The sequence below is a fragment of the Cherax quadricarinatus genome, chromosome 40, assembly GCF_038502225.1.
Source record: "Cherax quadricarinatus isolate ZL_2023a chromosome 40, ASM3850222v1, whole genome shotgun sequence".
Lineage (NCBI taxonomy): Eukaryota > Metazoa > Arthropoda > Malacostraca > Decapoda > Parastacidae > Cherax > Cherax quadricarinatus.
Window position 1 is genome coordinate 9,803,395 of NC_091331.1, and position 20,730 is coordinate 9,824,124.

Below are 20,730 nucleotides of genomic sequence, written 5' to 3' on the forward strand. Positions count from 1 at the left end.
AACAGCATCTCCATGTGACCTAGCTCTGCAGTTGGATTAGTGACTCTTGCAGGAGCAAAGCTATGTGTTGACCTTACTTGCCACTACGCTGTATATTGTATGCTCTCTCTGTTGCACTTCTTGTCACTGAAGATACATGGCTGATCACACAAATGTACTGGAGCATTCAATTTACTGTAGTGATCACATACTTGTTAGTTGCATGTTCCCGTGATGTACCAGAAACCACACAAATATCTAAGAAATTATCTGAAAAAATAATCAACGATGATGGGACACCAATAATGGCTCTATTCCTATACAGGTACTATATCTACAAATAAATAATTACACACATGCACATCCTACATGCATTTTTGTATGTGTGCATGCATACACAGTATGTGTGAACAATCATGTGTGAACATTCATCATGGAAGTTTTTAGTGTTCTCCAAAACCCAATCACCACTTATTTCTGTTATGACCTAACTTTACCCCACCTTTACCTCTGTTATTCCATCATGAGAAGAACGAAGCCATGACAAAAGTCTATCTCGTCATCATCGGAAATGGGGCAACGACCAGTGTCCTGGTCCTGTTTGTGTAGGTAAGTCCTGCTTGGAGATGAAATATGATTATAAAAACTTAAGTGTAACAAAATAAAATCTGATTAAACATGCTGGTTTTCACTGGCCAAAAGTGATAGAGGCATTGATTTATATCCTGTCTCTGCACACTATACATCTATAGTACTACCATATTCCTGTTTACTACCGATATACAGTAATACAGTATGCTGTACATTACAGTACATGAAATTAAACTGCCCAGTAATGATTAGAAAGCACTGTTGGATCCAGAAATATTTTAGGCACAGTGGTAAACTCAACTGGTAGTTGATCTTTATTGTAGTATTTTATTTATTTGAGGACAGTTCTTTTTATATAATTTTCTTAGGGCATACAAGAAGGCTCCACTTTACAAGTGCTTTGCTTTATAGCATTTCGCTAATGCTGTGGTTATCAATTATGTGTACCCTTTTTTCATTTATTTGAACTTGTTACAGTTAATATATTCACCACTCACTATAAGCTAAGGACAAGAACATTTTAAGGTAAGTAATGTGTGTACCATGTGTATATGAACACATTTTTTTAGGCCTATCTCTATTGCTCACTTAGTATGTGATAGTGGAGCATATTATCCAACTTGTACACAAAACCCGCACATAGGAGAGAGGAGCTTACGATGACATTTTGGTCCGAATTGGACTGAAATATCGTCGTGAGCTCCTCTCTCCTATGTACGGGTTATTTGTGTTTTGTTCCAGTCATGGAATTGTGCCTTTTTGTTCTTTATCCAGCTTGTATATACATTTGAAAGTAAAAAAAAAAAACTTTCACCAGAACCTAACCTATTGTATAAGCAAGGTCCTCCAGTGTATGTATTTTTGATAGCTTCTAGAGTGCAGTATATCAGAGATATGTATACTGTAATGTACAAACTTTATTCTGATGTTCAGTTAGGTGATAATGTATAAAAAAAAAAATATTTGTTCTGTGTATTGATTTTCTCTTAATTTTGGTCTTAAACTAATGCATTGTTGTTAGTTAATTGGAAAAAAAAGTGCAGCACATGTACTTCAAATTGGATACAATTTTTATAATTTTAGTACCTGTATAGTAGGTACTGCATTGGTACTGTACAGTACAGTACCCATAGAGGCATAAAAAAATTTAATGATTAAAATAGAGTAAGTGTTTTCACCAATACAAATTTTAATTTACAAAAATGCAAAGTGTTATCATGGTTTTGGGAAGCATGGTAGATATCTATATAGTACAACATTTTTATTGAAAATCCCCATGTTATGGAAAGCATTTTGGTAGACTAAAACTAGTACATTACTAAATATAAACTACTTAATACTAGTTTAAGTATGGAGATAGATTAATAACTGGACTAATTAATATTAAGCAACAATCCAGCATATACAATTTCATTATGGTAGTTATGATTGAAGCCACAAAACAGTTTACCAGGCTAGCCTTGAAAAATATATACAGTGGACCCCCGCATACCGCACGCATCGCATACCGTACAATCCGCATACCGCTTGCTTTTTTTGCAAAAAATTTGCCTCGCATACTGCCCATAAACCCGCTCACCGCCCTTCGTCCGAGACGCGTCCAATGTGGGGCCTGAGCCACGCTCACATGTTCCGCCGGTGGCATTGTTTACCAGCCAGCCTCCGCGGTAACATCCAAGCATACAATCGGAAGATTTTGTATTATTACAGTGTTTTTGGTGATTTTTTCTGGAAAATAAGTGACCATGGGCCCCAAGAAAGCTTCTAGTGCCAACCCTACAGCAATAAGGGTGAGAATTACTATAGAGATGAAGAAAAAGATCATTGATAAGTATGAAAGTGGAGTGCGTGTGTCCGAGCTGGTCAGGTTGTATAATAAACCCCAATCAACCATCGCTACTATTGGTGGTACAGCTGCTGCTGTACCACCGTCAGCTGCTGCTGCACTGTCAGCTGCTGCTGCACTGTCAGCTGCTGCTGCACTGTCAGCTGCTGCTGCTGTTGTACCACCGTCAGCTGCTGCTGCTGCTGTAGCATCGTCTGCTGCTGCTGTAGCATCGTCTGCTGCTGCTGTAGCATCGTCTGCTGCTGCTGTAGCATCGTCTGCTGCTGCTGTAGCATCGTCTGCTGCTGCTGTAGCATCGTCTGCTGCTGCTGTAGCATCGTCTGCTGCTGCTGTAGCATCGTCTGCTGCTGCTGTAGCATCGTCTGCTGCTGCTGTAGCATCGTCTGCTGCTGCTGTAGCATCGTCTGTTGCTGCTGTAGCATCGTCTGTTGCTGCTGTACCACCGTCAGCTGCTGCTGCTGCTGTAGCACCGTCAGCTGCTGCTGCTGCTGTAGCACCGTTGTTGGTGTGGCTTATTGAGAATACCAAGAAACAATTAACCCCAGAGGATTTGCCACCCAGGATAACCCAAAAAAGTCAGTGTCATCGAAGACTGTCTAACTTATTTCCATTGGGGTCCTTAATCTTGTCTCCCAGGATGCAACCCACAACAGTCGACTAACACCCAGGTGAACAGGGAAAAATGCCTGGAACTAGTGCTCATATTGGTGAATTTAAAGCCAGCAAAGGTTGGTTTGAGAGATTTAAGAATCGTAGTGGCATACACAGTGTGATAAGGCCTGTTCTGGAAGAAAATGCCAAACAGGACCTACAGTACTCAGGAGGAAAAGGCACTCCCAGGACACAGTGTCTCATCAGTCATTGCTGCATCTTCAATAAAGGTAAGTGTCATTTATTCTTCATTTAGTAGAGTAGTACATGCACAATATATATTGTGCATGTACTACTCTACTATTGTGCATGTATCCTTCTCTTTGTGTGTAGGAAAATGTATATTTCATGTGGTAAAAATTTTTTTTTCATACTTTTGGGTGTCTTGCACAGATTAATTTGATTTCCATGATTTCTTATGGGGAAAATTCATTCGCATACCGAACATTTCGCATAACAATGAGCCCTCTTGCACGGATTAAAGTCGCTATGCGGGGGTCCACTGTACAGTGGAACCTTGGCTTACGAATAGCCCACCATGCAAATTTATCAGGATACGAACCATCGTTTGGTCGATTTTTTGCTTCTGGATACGAAGGAAATTTCAGGATGCGAACTTCCCCCTCAAGGGAGGTTCCTTAACCCTTTGACTGTTGAAAGGCCCAATCCTGAAGTGTCTCCTGGTGTCGCAAAATATTTGAAAAAAAAAAATTATTTTTTCTTATGAAAAAGGATTATTTTTCTGATTGTTTTAGTCCAAAATTTTTTTTTTTTCCCATCAGTACTTACCGAGATATAGAGGCATGAAGTTTGCAGAGAAATGAGCGGTGTATGGCAACAGCGGCGACTGCCACTTACCCAGTAAACTTTGGTTTACTTTTATTAGATGGTTTCTTATTTTTTTCGCTATTTTATTTTTTCACATAACTTTTGTGGCTTGTGAGATCAAAGTATGGTGCAATGTTCATATATACACTCGTTGAATGTAACACAATTATAGCAGAAACACTAGTATCATCATAATGTTCATAAAACTTGTTTACACAAACAAGCAATATAAAAAATTGTTTATTACAATTGTTCTTTAATTTATATACACATGTACAATCACTGAACACTTTTCTAGAACTGCTGCAGCTTGTGGAGTTCTTTGAAACATGGGTATAAGCACAATGGTGTTTTTACACTCCTCACACATAAAATGAGTGTCTCTGCATTTTTGTGGGCATTTTGTGGTATGTCCACAGACAAAACACCTCTTCTGAGCATTTTTCTTGAGAGCAGTAGCAGGCAGTGGTATGGGGTAGTGATCACCAGGCCTCAGATGAGTGGACACGTGTTGATAATTTCGTGGGCGCTGGTCTATTGCAAGTGTTGTTCCTTGGTACTTGAATATTATTTGTCTGATGACTGACAAACAAAATTCACCGTATTTGGGTTTGTTGATGGTCTTCAACTTATACATATTATAAGCATTCAGCATGGAAATGTCAAGAAGATGGAAAAAGAGTTTTATGTACCACTTATAACTCTTGCGAACACAGTCAGCAAATCCAATCTGCATGTCACATTTGTCCACCAAGTGCATATTGAGGTTGTAATCCATCACAGCTGCAGGTTTTACAATGGGTTCATTGGTATCTCTATTCTGCTTGCCACTCTCTACCATTTCGTGTTGGTGAACTGATGTTAACAGTGTGACATCACGTTTGTCATGCCATCGAAATGCCATGATGTCATTCGCAGCAAAACACCTGCACCTCACCTCTGACTGCCAGCGTCGAACCTAGGCATATGCTTACGATTTCCACGCACTGTGCCACACACATCTGTCATGTTCACTCGCAAGGAATCACTGAGTAAAGGGCTTGTGTACCAGTTGTCAGTATGTAAAATATGCCCCTTACCAAGATATGGTTCTATCATTGTTCTAGCCACATCACCAGAGATACCCAGTAACTTCCTAGTATCTTGCAATGTTTTACTGTCAGTGTACACAATTATATCCAAAACCAGACCAGTTTTGCAATCACACAGAACAAATAACTTTATACCAAAGTGTTTCCTCTTGCTTGGTATATACTGCTTGAACAAAATCAAAGACTCATCAATAACAAGCTTCCTGAAGGGATAAAAATACATACAGCACTTTTGTTTCAGGTATATAAACACATTTCTGATCTTATATAACCTGTCGCTTCTGTCAGGCCTTGTTTTGGCATAAGCATTATTGTGGCAAAGAACAGATACATCTCTACCATAGTTGTGTCCTTCCACTGGTGTAGGCGTGATCTTGGTGAAAGAATTGTGTTTGCCATCGTGTATTCAAAGTATGTATTGCTTTCTCTGACAATAATATCCATCAGGGGTTCATCAAAGAACAACTGAGAGCATTCCAGTTCAGTGGCATTGTTCCCAAGTGTACATGATGACCATATTCCACTTTGTGTTTCATCAAAGTCATGGGGACTGGGAACAAACTCGTCACCTTGCTGCCAATCCCAGATGCGGTCAGCTGGTGGGTTCTGGATATTGAAACGTGGTTTGTGGTATGGTTTGTAGTTGTGGTTGTGCAGGTTGTGGTTGTAGTGGGAGTGTGGGGTTGGGTGAGGCTGGTTGTAGTTGTGCAGAGTCAGCAGCGTCGGTAGTAGCGTGGCCCGCTGCTGGTGCCACATGACTCATGCCACCATCACTATCACCACCACCGCCTGCTGCCTCACTCACATCATTCATACCCATCGTAACAATATCGTCCATCTTCACTGTCAGGTCGTGGTGTAGGGCCATGGGATGTGCTCCGAGATTTACTCCTTCCCCTTGGAACAGCGTAAGGCACACTACCAGACAGCAAGCAACGTCGTATATACTGCCCCTTCACTGGGGAATATTCACCCTCACTGTCGCAACTATAACTGCTGTCAATAGCTTTGAAATCACTATCACTATCACTTTCACTGCTCACATCTGAGTCTCGTACACGGGCAAATAGTTCCCTCTTTCGTCCTGGTACAGGTGAACATGAACGAGCCGGCCCAGCACCAGAGGTGGAAGGTTGTGGGTCATCTGGATTTTCATCACTAATTATGTTATCCAGGGCACTGTTTTCAGTCACACCCACTTGAAAACCAGGGAATTCACTTTCACTGACACTTTCATCGCTGTTAGAGCTATCACTTGGGAACAAAAGACCTCCAATCCGCCGAGGAGTGAGGAACTTCTTACTGTGAGGCATGGTGAAAATGTACTACCAAGATGGCGTTCCCACAATGCACCGCTGAGTCCCAGATTTTTTTAACAGGGTGCACACCCACCACTCAGACCCATTCTCTCTCGTGTAGGCCTACCAGCCCTCTCCCCCTTGATTTGAAGCCGCTAGAATTTATGCATATAGATGCGTCAAACATGGTATCTCGTAAGACGTATATATACGACCGAAACAGTCAAGGGGTTAAATAAATAAATAAGTAAAATATTTATTTCTTTGCAAAGGTTACAATGTGTATTTACATATCATAATATAATTGGAGCAAAGAAAGTGACTATCATGCTGAGGCATTTCAGGCAGACTTAACCCTTTGACTGCTTTGGTCGTATAAGCAGGAGAAAACTGGTAGGCCCACATGTGAGAGAATGGGTCTGTGTGGTCAGTGTGCACCACATAAAAAAAATCCTGCAGCACACAGTGCGTAATGAGAAAAAAACTGACCGCTTTTTTTTTATTAAAACGCTGACTTTGAGGTGTATTTTCTATAGTATTTATCATTGTATTCTCGTTTTCATGGTCTCACATGATAAAATGGACAACATATTAAAGAAATAGAGATGATTTTGATTAGTTTCACGATAAAAACGACCTTGAAATTGAGCTCAAAGTAGCGGAAATGTTCAATTTTTACCAATGTTCAGGAGTAAGCAAATCACACCGCACATCCAATACACGTCAACTGGGGAGTCTAATATTCTTTTACTAGTGCACTGATATTATTTATACCATTTTTACAATAATGCAGTAGTCTGCATAGCAGTAAATTTTGTATTTTTTGTATGAATAAAAAATCAAAATAGAAAGCAATACAGTGGTCCCTCGTTTTTCGTAGTTCTCGGGAATCATAGATTTCGGAAATCATAGGGATATTTTCGTATAAACATGGGCTCGGTAATCATAGGTTGACTCACGAATAGTAGTTTGTCTGGGACGTGTACACATGGTGTGAGCCGGGGCGGCCTCCCTACCCAGCCAGTCTGGCATTGTTTACCAGTGAGCGAAGGTCCCCTCACGTGCTCCTACGAAATATTTCATAATATTCCACTCATTTTAGTGATTGCAAGTACTAAATAAGCTACCATGGCTCCAAAGAAAGCTCCTAGTGCCAAGCCTGTGGTAAAGAAGAGCTCACCACTGAGGAGCTGCAAGAGCTTCAGCAGGAACAGCAGCAGATCGCAGCTCAGAATCTTGCTGCAGAGGAGGAGGAAGAGAGATGGAAGAAGGTGCCTTCTTCAGAAATTAAAGTGATTTTTGCTATGTGGGGTAAGATGGAAAGCTTTATGGAGAACATCACCCTGACAAGGTTGTTGCAAGCCATGTTGGCAACATGTACAGTGACAAAGTCTTGGGCCATTTTAGGGAAGTGTTAAAGAGACGCCAGAAACAGAGCTCTCTCCACAGTTATTTTGCGAGACACGACTCCAGTGACTCTCAAGGTGGTCCTAGTGGCATTAAAACAGAGAAGCAACCCCAGAAAAGCTATTGGTACCTGAGGTGTTGATGGAAGGGGATTCCCCTTCCAAACTGTAAACAATCCAATCTCTCTCCTCCTCCAGTCTCCCATACACTAAGAAGAATCTCCAATAAAGGTAAGTGTTATGCTGTTAATGTTTCATTCATCATTTCCCATTGTATTGTTTATGTACTACATCTATATTTCATGTAAAAAAAATTTTTGTTTTAATACTTCTGGGAGTCAGGAACGGATTAATTGTATTTACATTATTTCTTATGGGGAAAATTGATTCGAAAATCGTAGATTTCAATAATAGTAGCAACTCCAGGAACGGATTAACTACGAAAAACGAGGGACCACTGTAGTAATATAAGAGGGGCCTAGAGAGGTGACTAATGAACAGAGGATACGTTATTTTAGCACCAAGAATGTATACATTGTTTATTCTGGACCCTATTTTGAAATTGGCATCTTTTTTAATTTGCATGAAATTGGCCAAATTGCCAATTTCTGACCACTTTATTGGGTAGTTCATATCGGTAATTGGGTGGTTTCTTGTACTCAACTGATAGAAAAAATGGAGTTTTAATGAAATAGCTGAGTTTGGTCAACTGGAACAATGGAATTGGCCAAAAACAGGGCTCAAACTCGGCGAAATCGCCAATGCGTATATGTTGTCGAGACCGCTAACTTCGCGGGAGTGTAATTCCGTGAGTTTTCGACCAAATTTCGTACTTTTGGTGTCATTACCATCGGGGAAAGATTCTCTATCATTTCACATGAAAAAATTATTTTTTTTCTCCAAAAATTTTGCGACATAGAATGACAGTTTCAGAAAGGGGCTTGCGACAGTCAAAGGGTTAACCTAATACTTATAGACTACTAAGTCTAGACAGGTGAAAAGTGTACTAGTAGTGGTTACCAATGTTTTGATGATGGTGTTACCAACTACTGGCAGCCCTTTTGAAGTTTCTCCTTACTGTTTATTATTATTATTATTATTATTGTTATTATTATACACCTACCATCCGACTTACGACCGAGTTCAGTTCCGAGAAACCGGTCGTAAGTCGAAATGGTCGTAAGTTAAACTTTACTACTGAATATCAACAAAACATTTTTGTAATGACTTTTTATTGTTTTATTTTGGTATTTCATGTTTTACTTTACTTTTTATGTTGTTAGTACAGTGGACCCCCGCATAACGATTACCTCCGAATGCGACCAATTATGTAAGTGTATTTATGTAAGTGCGTTTGTACGTGTATGTTTGGGGGTCTGAAATGGACTAATCTACTTCACAATATTTCTTATGGGAACAAATTCGGTCAGTACTGGCACCTGAACATACTTCTGGAGTGAAAAAATATCGTTAACCGGGGGTCCACTGTACTGTATTTTATACTGTAAGGTTTAGGATAAACACTGTGTACAACACAAATAGTTGTTTATTTCCCAGAAATTTGGCATAAAAAACACGGTCGTAAGTCGAGTGGTCGTAAGTCGAGCAAGTCATGAGTCGGATGGTAGGTGTATTAGTATGTACGTGGTGATGGACTCTTGATCTTTGGAATCGGATCTGTGCTCCAGATCCGATAATACGTATGTAATAATAATAAGAGGAGGTATTCCGCTCTAAGTGATCACAGCAGACCCTTGGGATATGTAATTTTGTCTTATATTGTACAAATTTCTTACACAATGGCTCACCCAAAGAGACATTATTGTGCAAATTTCTTACACAATGCCTCACCCAAAGAGACATTATTTCTGTACAATCAGCAAGAAGCAATTAGAAACTATGAAAAAACTAGAGAAACGAAGGCAGCAGCATATAGTGGGGCACCACCACCACTGTGGATGCTGCCACCACCACCACCACCACTGTGGCCACAGTGATCATGTCTTCACCTATATACAGTAGACCGTTATTTAACACAGTAGTTACGTTCCTGAAAATACTGTGTTAGGTAAAACTGTGTTACATGAATTGAAGAACTTATGGGAAAAATAGGGTTACGTTTCTGAGAGCCCCAAAAAAGCCAAAGAACTTTTTTTTAAGCCTCCACATCTTACAAAAATAAAAGTGAAAATGTAATTGTAGTTCATTGTTATGTATTATGTTGTTTTTACAGCTTAAGACTACAAATGTAACAGAAATAATAGTATTTCTTACCTTAAATTGTGGGTGCTGGTGTTTGTGGATGATTGTGAAGAGAATGGAGAGTTATGCTGTGGCCCTACTGGGCTGAGGTGGATGGTTTTGGTATCGAAGTTGATGGTTGTACTGGAGTGTATAACTTTAAGTCATTCAATCAAGTGATTCAGCAAGTCTCAAGTCATTCAGTAAGCCTCAAGTGATTCAGTAAGTCAGTCAAATGATTCAGTAAGTCAGTCAATTGATTCAGTAAGTCAGCCAAGTGATTCAGTTAGTCAGTGAAGTGATTCAGTAAGTCAGACAAGTGATTCAGTAAGCCCCAAGTCATTCAGTAAGTCAGTCAAGTCATTTAGTAAGTCAGTCAAGTCGTTCATTAAGTCATTCAGGTGATTCAATAAGTCAGTCAAGTGATGGTGGGGTGGTGTCGCAGGGTGGCTGGGGATGGTGGGAGGTCTCCCCAGCTGAACCACAACAAGGCAGCCGCTTGAGGAAAGAGAAGTTTTTTCACTTTCCCGCAAACTGAATCGTGTTAAATTCATCATACGACGTGTTACGTAAAATTGTGCCGCAATTCTTCAATCGTGCTATACCCAAATCATGCCAAATAAACTCGTGCTAAATGACGGTCTACTGTGTACATCTGTCTTGACCACACCTGTGGTTACATATGTGACAACCTCACCACTAATCATAGATAAACACAAGCTAGGTGTGGGGTTATGTACTAGGAAGATACTAGAGTGGGAGAGTATATGGCGGATGCTTTCTGCCACTGCCATTGTCGCCATCACTTGCCATATTATGACATCTTTTATTCATTCTAGAGTATATACACCTACCATCTGACTTACGACCTAGTTCGGTTCCGAGAAACCGGTCGTAAGTCGAAATGGTCGTAAGTCGAACTTTACTACTGAATATCAACAAAACATTTTTTTAATGACTTTATTTTATTGTTTTATTTTGGTATTTCATGTTTTACTTTACTTTTTATGCTGTTAGTACTGTATTTTATACTGTAAGGTTTAGGATAAACACTGTGTACAACACAAATAGTTGTTTATTTCCGAGAAATTTGGCATAAAAAACACGGTCATAAGTCAAGTGGTTGTAAGTCGAGCAGGTCGTAAGTCGAGCAGGTCGTAAGTCGGATGGTAGGTGTATCATGTTTCTATGTTATTAATATTGTTTATTGTGTCTTATTAGATGAATTGTGATAGATAACTAAGCCGTAGAGTTTATATTAGCATTGTTTTGTTATGCCTCCTGAGAGGCTGGAATGGATTAATTGCATTTCAATTAATTTAAATGAGGAAAATTGACTCGGCATACGAACAACTCAGGATACGAACAAGGTCACGGAACGGATTAAATTCGTAAACCGAGGTTCCACTGTACAGTGGTACCTTGGGATACAAACTTAATTTATTCCAGAAGGCTGTTCGAGTGCCGATGCTGAACAAATTTGTTCCCATAAGGAATAACATAAATTAGATTAATCCATTTCACACCCCCAAAAATACACTTACAAAAGACTTACATAGATACACTTACGTAATTGTTCAAGTTTTGAACTGTTTGTAACCTGAGGTACCATTGTATTAGAAATAATAAAGAAACATATAGTAAAGATAAAGATTTTATTTCTTTATGAAGGTTGCAATGTGTAATTAAAATTCTCATTTGTTAAGTACAAAGAACGGGGCGTCCCTCTCATTCTGGGACATTTTGGGCAGACTAATCATAATACTGTACTTAAAAACTACTTAAGTATAGACAGGATGAGAGTGGTTTATTTTTAATTGTTCATTATTTTATCCTATGAATGATAAGATATCTTATGGATAACAGCCTTGATGTAGCACATAACTAATAACAATATTACAAATGATATAATTAATATAGGTACTTACAGTACTACGTATTTTAAGCATGAGTTAATGTATTGATAGACTTGAAGTTATATAATATTTGGTCACTTAATAATAATAATAATAATAATAATAATAATAATAATAATAATAATAATAATAATTATTTTAGCATGATGCATATTTGTACAAGGATTGTAACAATTGGGTGAACATGCCAAAAGCCTCTTTATATGCAGAGCAGTTTGGCCAAACTTAAGACTAACTTAAGATTAATAAGGCAATAGCAGTGTTGTAATTGTAAATATGGTCATTTGGTGAGTTACAGTGAATATAAGAAAATTGAATATTCTATTTGTTCACTCTATATGGCTTTAATAAGTTAGATAGAGAAGAATTACAGTTTTGATATATGTAATATATAAAAAATACAGTATATTACAACTTAGTACAATTTAAAACAACGAAGTTGAAACAATTTTAAGTTTGTATTAATATTGGTAGAATTACCGACAATTTTAAGTTTGAAGTAATGATTAAGTAGTTGAGCAATCATCAAGCACAATTTACAATAATGAACTTGAAACAATTTTAAGTTTGAAGTAAATGATCAAATAGTTGAGCAGTCATAAATTATTTAGAAGTTTTTTGAGTAATTGGTAGGTTAGATTATTTAGCATAGTGTTTGTTTGGTTAATCTTGAGAGATGAGATGGTTTTTAAGCATAGCCCTAAATTTGTATGCAGGCAGGGGACCTGCTTACATGTAAAATATTATATAAATCATATATCAAGTACATCAAGTTCAAGAGGTGTGTTTTGACAATGTTTCTAAAGATGTTGGGAGATAGTGTATTGTTAATCGAGGTATATTGTTTCAAATTTTGGGTTCTTTGATTTGCCTGGAGTACTTACCGTACTCAGGATGAGTTATACATGTAGAATATATGTGTTATTTATTTCTAGTTGTGTGCATATTTGTTACAGCTCTTCGGTAGCTCAGGGTTGTTTGTATTGAGTGTTCAGTATATGTAATAACCAGTAGGGCCCCACCTATATGGCAGGTTAGGTTCCAGGCTATCGCCGGAAAGCAGACATCGCCGGAAAGCAGAACACCATTCTTTTCCATTTATAAATGCATATAAATGCCAGACAAATATTTACACTAACTTACATAAAGTTAGTAATAGAACTAGGCATTAAAAAGCACAATAAAAAGTTAAACACATACACAGTACATTCATTACTTAAAATATTTGTAGTCTTAATGTAGGGCGAGAGGTGAGTAGTACTTATTTGTAGGAAGTCAGCTGTAGGTATCCCTGGCTCCCCGTCTCATATTTAATATACAATATTTAAAGCAGCCCAGAGGGATAAAATACACATACAGTACACTCATTATTTACCTTAAAATATGTGTAGGGTTGATGTAGGATGAGAGGTGAGTAGTATTTATTTGTAGGAAGTCAGTGTAGGTAGCCGGTAAGTGTAGCCTGCCTGGGCTACACCTACCGACTACCTACACTGCAGTCCAGAGCCATATTATTGCCATCGATATACAGTGGACCCCCGCATACCGTACGCATCACATAACGTTCAATCCTCATACCGCTCGCTTTTATCGCAAAAATTTTGCCTCGCATACCGCTCAAAAACCCGCTCACCGCTCTTCGTCCGAGACGCGTCCAATGTGCGCCCTTAGCCAGCCTCACATGTGCCGCCGGTGGCATTGTTTACCAGCCAGCCTCCGCGGTAACATCCAAGCATACAATCTGAACATTTCGTATTATTACAGTGTTTTTGGTGATTTTATCTGCAAAATAAGTGACCATGGGCCCCAAGAAAGCTTCTAGTGCCAACCCTACAGCAATAAGGGTGAGAATTACTATAGAGATGAAGAAAAAGATCATTGATAAGTATGAAAGTGGAGTGCGTGTCTCCGAGCTGGCTAGGTTGTATAATAAACCCCAATCAACCATCGCTACTATTGGTGGTACAGCTGCTGCTGCTGCTGCTGTAGCATCGTCTGCTGCTGCTGTAGTATCGTCTGCTGCTGCTGTAGCACTGTCAGCTGCTGCTGCTGCTGCTGTAGCATCGTCTGCTGCTGCTGTAGCATCATCTGCTGCTGCTGTAGCACTGTCAGCTGCTGCTGCTGCTGCTGTAGCACCGTTGTTGGTGTGGCTTATTGAGAATACCAAGAAACAATTAACCCCAGAGGATTTGCCACCCAGGATAACCCAAAAAAGTCAGTGTCATCGAAGACTGTCTAACTTATTTCCATTGGGGTCCTTAATCTTGTCTCCCAGGATGCAACCCACACCAGTCGACTAACACCCAGGTGAACAGGGAAAAATGCCTGGAACTAGTGCTCATATTGGTGAATTTAAAGCCAGCAAAGGTTGGTTTGAGAGATTTAAGAATCGTAGTGGCATACACAGTGTGATAAGGCCTGTTCTGGAAGAAAATGCCAAACAGGACCTACAGTACTCAGGAGGAAAAGGCACTCCCAGGACACAGTGTCTCATCAGTCATTGCTGCATCTTCAATAAAGGTAAGTGTCATTTATTCTTCATTTAGTAGAGTAGTACATGCACAATATATATTGTGCATGTACTACTCTACTATTGTGCATGTATCCTTCTCTTTGTGTGTAGGAAAATGTATATTTCATGTGGTAAAATTTTTTTTTTCATACTTTTGGGTGTCTTGCACAGATTAATTTGATTTCCATTATTTCTTATGGGGAAAATTCATTCGCATACCGATCATTTCGCATAACAATGAGCCCTCTTGCACGGATTAAAGTCGCTATGCGGGGGTCCACTGTATCTTGTTCACTGAATTTAATCATTTCTAACAACTACCTTTAAATGCCATCATAAACGAAGGGAGAAGTAATGAATAATTCATGCCGAGAATGTAAACAAAAGCAGAGTCAGGGAGTGACTAGGCCAAACGTAGATTCACACATGTCTGCTTTTAGTTCATTCACGCCTGTTTGTAAGAGTTTGTAAAACTTTTGCAAACGAAAGGAATATTTTTCTACAGTTATCCCCCAGTGTTTGACTAGAGAAAACGCAATTCTTCTGACACTCCTACAAAGCCGCTTTGTAAACAAATCTCATATTTGTCAATTTTTATTCTGTGGGTGTATGTATCATGTTTATATGCTATGTAATGTGTTTCTTATATAATTTTGAAGAAAATATCATAGTTGGATTAATGAAATTGTCTATATTAACGTAAAATAAGACATTTAACCCCTTGACTGTTGCAACCCCAAATCCTGAGGTGTCTCCTGGTGTCACAAAATCCCCCCCCCCCCATTATTTTTTTCTTATGGAATGATAGAGAATCTTTTCCCGATTGTAATGACACAAAAAGAATGAAATTTGATGGAAAACTGACAGAATTACGCTCTCGCGAAGTTAGCGACCTCGGTGATATTTACGAATCGGTGATTTCGCCCACTTTGAGCCCTATTTTCAGCTTATTCCATTGTTCCAGTCAACCAAACTCGGCTATTTCTTTAGAACTGAATTTTTTCTGTCGATTGAGTACAAGAAACTGCCCATTTACCGATTTCAACTACCCAATAACGTGGTCAGAAATTTGCAATTTGACCAATTTCACGAAAATTAAAAAATATGACAATTTCAAAATAGGGTCCAGAATGAACAATGCAAGCATTCCTGGCTCTAAAATAACATTTTCTTTGTTCATCAGTCACGTCTCCAGGCCCCTCTGATATTACTCTTGCTTTCTATTTTGAATTTTTATTAAAACAAAAAAATAGAAGATTTACTGTTATGCAGACTACTGCAATATAGTAATAATTGTATAAATAATGTCAACCCATCATGACTGCATATTAAAATGGCTACTTGGACATTTATTGGAAAAATGACATAATTTCTTTACTTTTGAACATCGGCAAAAATCAAACATTTCCCCTACTTTGAGCTCCATTGCAAGGTTCTTTTCATAGTAAAACCAATCAAAGTCACCTCTATTTCTATAATATGTTTTCCATTCTATCAAATGAGACCAAAATAACGAGAATACAACCATAAATACTATATGAAAATAGACCACAAAGTCTTCATTTTAATTAAAAAAAAAGTCAGAGTTTTTTTTTTCTCATTATGCACTGCGTGCTGCAGGATTTTTTTTTATGTGGTGCACACTGACCCCACACACCCATTCTCTCACATGTGGGCCTACCAGCTTTCTCCTGCTTGATTTGAAGCCGCTAGAATTTATGAGTATATATACGTCAAAAACAGTGGCTCATAAGATGTATATATACAACCAAAACAAAGGGTTAATGTGCCCAAGAGTGATTATTATTATTATGTAGTACAGTGGACCCCCAGGTTATCGGCCGTAATCTGTTCCAGAAGGTTAGCCTAAAACCGAAATGGCCTAAAACTGAAATGATATTTCCCATAAGAATTAATGTAAATAAAATTAATCCATTCCAGACACCCAAAAGTAATAACAAAAGTACATTTTGTGAAGATTAATTATAGTTTTACATACACAAAACAATGAGAACTAAATAAAATAAATACATTAACAATTAAATCACTATTACATACCTTTATTGAAGACTCTCTTTGGCTTATGGAATTTAGGGAGGAGGAGAGAGGGAATTGGGGTTGTTGTTTGGAAGGGGAATCCCCTTCCATAAAGACTTCAGGTAACAAGTCCCTCTCTGGGGTTACTTCCCTTCTTTGTCTTTTAATGCCACTAGGACCAGCTTGAGAGTCACTGGGCCCCTGTCGCACAAAATAACTGTCCAGAGTGCTCTGTTTCTGGCGTCTCTTTAAGATTTCCCTGAAGTGGGACAAGGTTTTGTCACTGAACATGTTACAGATATGGCTTGTTTCAACTTGGTCAGGGTGATACTTTTCAACAAAAGTTTGCAACTCATTATACTTTGCACATATGTCCTTAATCACTGAAGAAGGCATTTTCTCCCCTATATTTTCCTCCTCCTCTGAAGCAATTTCCTTGGCTGCAGTCTGTTGCTGTTCCAGTTAAAGGTCTTGCAGCTCTTCAGTGGTTAGCCCTTCCTCCACCAACTTTTCCACATCCTTGCCACTTGCATCCAACCCCAGTGCCACAATAGATTGCACAACAGGTGTAGGGTCCTCAGGGTTGGCCCCGAACCCTTTAAAATCCCTCTCTTGGACACAATCTGGCCACAATTTTCTCCAAGCAGACTTCTAAGTCCTGGAAGTCACTCCCTGTCAAGCTTTACATATAAGGCTTATGCAGTGGAGGATACTGAAGTGATTCCTCCAGAACTCTCTTAAGGGTCAGATGAATGTTCGAGGTCACTTCAAAGCACCTTTAAAACACTGCTTTTTTGTATAGTTTTGTGAAGTTAGAAATGACCTGCTGGTCCATGGACTGGATGAGAGGAGTGGTGTTAGGAGGCAAGAACTTCACTGTTATAAAACAGAAGTCCCTAAACAATTGGTCTTCCAAGTCTGGAGGATGAGCAGGAGCATTGTCCAGTACCAGGAGGTACTTAAGTGGCAATTTCTTTTCCAGGAGGTATTTTTTTACACTTGGGCCAAACACACCATTGACCCACTCTTTGAAAATGTGCCTTGTGACCCATGCCTTATTATTAGCTTTCCACATCACACATAATCTGTTCTTGATGACATTGTTTCTCAGGGATTTTCAGAGTAATACACCAGCAGCACTTGTTCCAGGCATTTTCTTTACAAGATGAGCATGCAACTGCCTTGCCTTCTCACAAATCAACTCCAAAACACTTGTCTCCCACTAATTGCTTTTCTGTGATCCACAAAACCAACAACTTCTCCATATCTTCCATTATCGGTGACCTTTGTTTGGTTAGCACATTTACTCCTTTTGCTACATCAGCTTCCTTGATTTGTTCTTTCTTTGCTAGGATAGAAGTGATTGTTGATTTGTTTTTCCCATACATCCTGGCAAGTTCTAGGACCCTTACACCACTCTCATACTTTTCAACAACTTCTTTCTTAAATTCCATCATGTTTCTCACTTTTTTTACCAGAGGAACTTTACTAGGAACTTTCTTTGGGGCCATGGTTACTTATTTCCCAGTTGCACTTAATCGATAACACGAGAAACAATGAATTACTATAGCGAAATGTTTGGATGAATGAGCAGAAGCTTCCTCACTCGCCCAAAGACAAAGCCAGACTGATGCGCGAGTGGCTGGCGGCGGCAGGTTGATGAGTACCATACAGCTGATAAGCGAAATAACGGCCGATAACCAGGAGCTGAAAACCTGGCCGATAACCAAGTTGGTCGATAAGCGGAACAGCCGATAACCGAGGGTCCACTGTATTACTGTTGCATCATGAGTAGAGAGACTCTTAGTGATTTTAATGGGTACCTGCATATCAGCACAGTGTGTAAGTATATTTAGGTACAGGTACACAAGTGTAATTATTAGAGTATATATATAAACTATGCAATAAATTTAAAACACTCAAAATTTTCGAAAGTTTCCAGACATAATAGATGTGCTCACGGAGAATGTAAACAAACTGGGTGGGGCGCATCGTATTTGAAAGACCGCTTGTCGTATAGCAAATTTTGGTCATAATTTGAAATTGCCGTATTAGTAGAACGCTGTGAGGCAAAATGTCATAAAGCGGGGCCCTACTGTACTCAGTAGTACAGTATACGTATTGTAAATCTGTGTATTTGGGTTTCTTAAATTGTGTTATTTTATGGTGTGTATTTTTTTTATGAAGATGGTCAACTAGTAGAAACAATAACTTCTTTGGTTATGTTATTGAATCCGAGATGCTCTGTGAATTGAAATATCTCATACTACTTATATAGTAGACAGGTTGGCCTTCATAGAGTTTGTAGGATCTATGCAGAAGATTTGAAAAAAAAAGTTTCCTGAATTTTATTTGGTTGCACTTCCATTGCTGTACCAATCAGCAATAAGGATTAAATTTTAAAAGTTTTTAATCAGTCTCATTTATTTTCTATACAGTATGCATGCACATGGGGCCTCTCTGATTTATGCAGCCTTTTTCTGAAATGTATCTAAGAAAATTAATGTGCAACACCTAGGTATTTTAATTCTGATGATGATTTGCTAACCAGTGAGTGACTTTATCAGTTCAGTTAGGAGGTTAATTTGAATGTGTTGAAACTAAAAGAAGTAAAAGAGAGGTTCTCAGTCTCCCAATCTAGGTGAAGGTGTTAACCACTTCAGGCTTGATGATTCCAAAGCATAGGAAGGAGGAAGGATACTTATAAAGGATTCAAAAGAGTTGCAGAAGTCTAAGGCATCATCTCATGGGCAGGACCCTGTAATCCCCCTTAACCAGGATGCAACTAATACCAGTTGGCTTACACCCAGGTGCCTAGTTACTGCTAGGTGAACAGGGGCAGCAAGCATAGGGAGACATGCCCATCATTTCTTCTCGTGCCAGGGATTGAACCCCAGGCCTTCGGCTTGGGAGCTGAGGTGGATACCAACCAAACCATTGGTGTTGTGTTCTTGAAATTGAAAGCGAAGAGAAGTGGTATGGTGATACCAATACTCTTACATTGGTGTGATGCATGGATTTTTAAACAGTGCCGTGAGGAGGAGGCTGGAGGCAGTGAAGATGTCACATCTGAGGACAATGTGCAGTGTGAATAGTATGCAGAGAATTCATAGTTTGGAAATTAGGTGGTGGTGTGAGGTTAATGAAAGTATTATCTTGAAAGCTGAGGAGGGGTTATTGAGGTGGTTTGGACATTTAGAGAAGATGGAGCAACATAGGAAGACTTGGAGGGCATATAACTCTGTAGTGGTGGAAAGGAAGGGCAGGGGTTGTCCTAGGAAAGGTTGGAGGGAGGGGGTAAATGCAGTTTTGTATGTGAGGGGGGAAGGCTTGGGCATCCAACATTCATGTGCAAGTGTGTTAGGAGTAAGTGGAGGCAGTTGGTTTTTATGATGTGCTAGTGGAATGTGCACAAGGCAGCATTTATCAAGGGATTCAGGAAAACTGGTAAGCTGGGCTTGAGCTCTGAAGGCAGGAAGTACAGTGCCTGCTCTCTGAAGGAGGGGTAGGGATATTAAAGTTTGGAGAGGCATCTGAGCTGTAATGTTGGCATGCATGCAGCAAAACAGTGATAGTGAGTGATCGTGAAAGTGTTTCTCCTTTTTTGGGTCACCCTACCTCAATGGGAGATGGCCAGGGTGTTAAAAAATTACTGTAACACAGAATAAATAAAAATTTTTTGAGGGTTATCAGCATTGTTTACAGTGTTAAATTTGCGTAAAATGGAATATCTACTGTAATGTTGTTCTTTAGATTAGGTATTTCCTCTATTTTATTTTAGTTATCAGAGGACAGACAGTATAGTACACATTATATTGAACAAGACTTGAAAAAGCTGTATTTTTTCACAGTGCAACTTACGACTAAGAGTAAAAAACCTAAACTTCATAAATTAGTGAAATTCGGTGACTGATATGTAATTCAACACCTTGCACTCACTTTGATTTGTGCTTTGTTAACATTGTATAAAGTCTTCCCCAAACACTTTAGTCATTTTTAATGTTGTAAAGTAAAAGGACACAAGTGCAACTAATGTGACATTTATTGTGGCAACGTTTCGCTCTCCAGGAGCTTTATCAAGCCATTACAAACAATACATGGACACAGAGGGTATATAAAGGCTCAGAGTGAGGTGTAATACTAGTGAGGTACCATTTCGATGTTCACTAGTGGTAGTAGTAGTAGTGACAAAAGTAATACAATATGGTAGAGCAATTAATTCGTACATGAGTAAAAGGATATAAAAGCTATTACTTGGGTAACATGAAAATAGGTTGGACAAATATAGAGTGGAATGATGCAGCTTGTTTCAGTGTTCTCACTCTGTGCTTTGT

General features: G+C 39.0%; 1 protein-coding gene across 9 annotated transcripts in view; it reads left to right on the plus strand.

Annotated features, from left to right (window-relative positions):
* The window catches only part of dome (cytokine receptor domeless), a 438,464-nt gene that overhangs the window by 176,775 nt on the left and 240,959 nt on the right, over positions 1–20,730 (plus strand). For 7 of the 9 annotated variants that reach the window (XM_070092688.1, XM_053774858.2, XM_070092685.1 and 4 more), the window contains one exon: positions 511–588. The exons of the other annotated variants lie outside the window; for them this stretch is intronic. In XM_070092688.1, the coding sequence (XP_069948789.1) occupies positions 511–588 (78 nt within the window). The remainder of the gene's footprint in view (positions 1–510; positions 589–20,730) is intronic. 9 annotated transcript variants of the gene reach the window in all.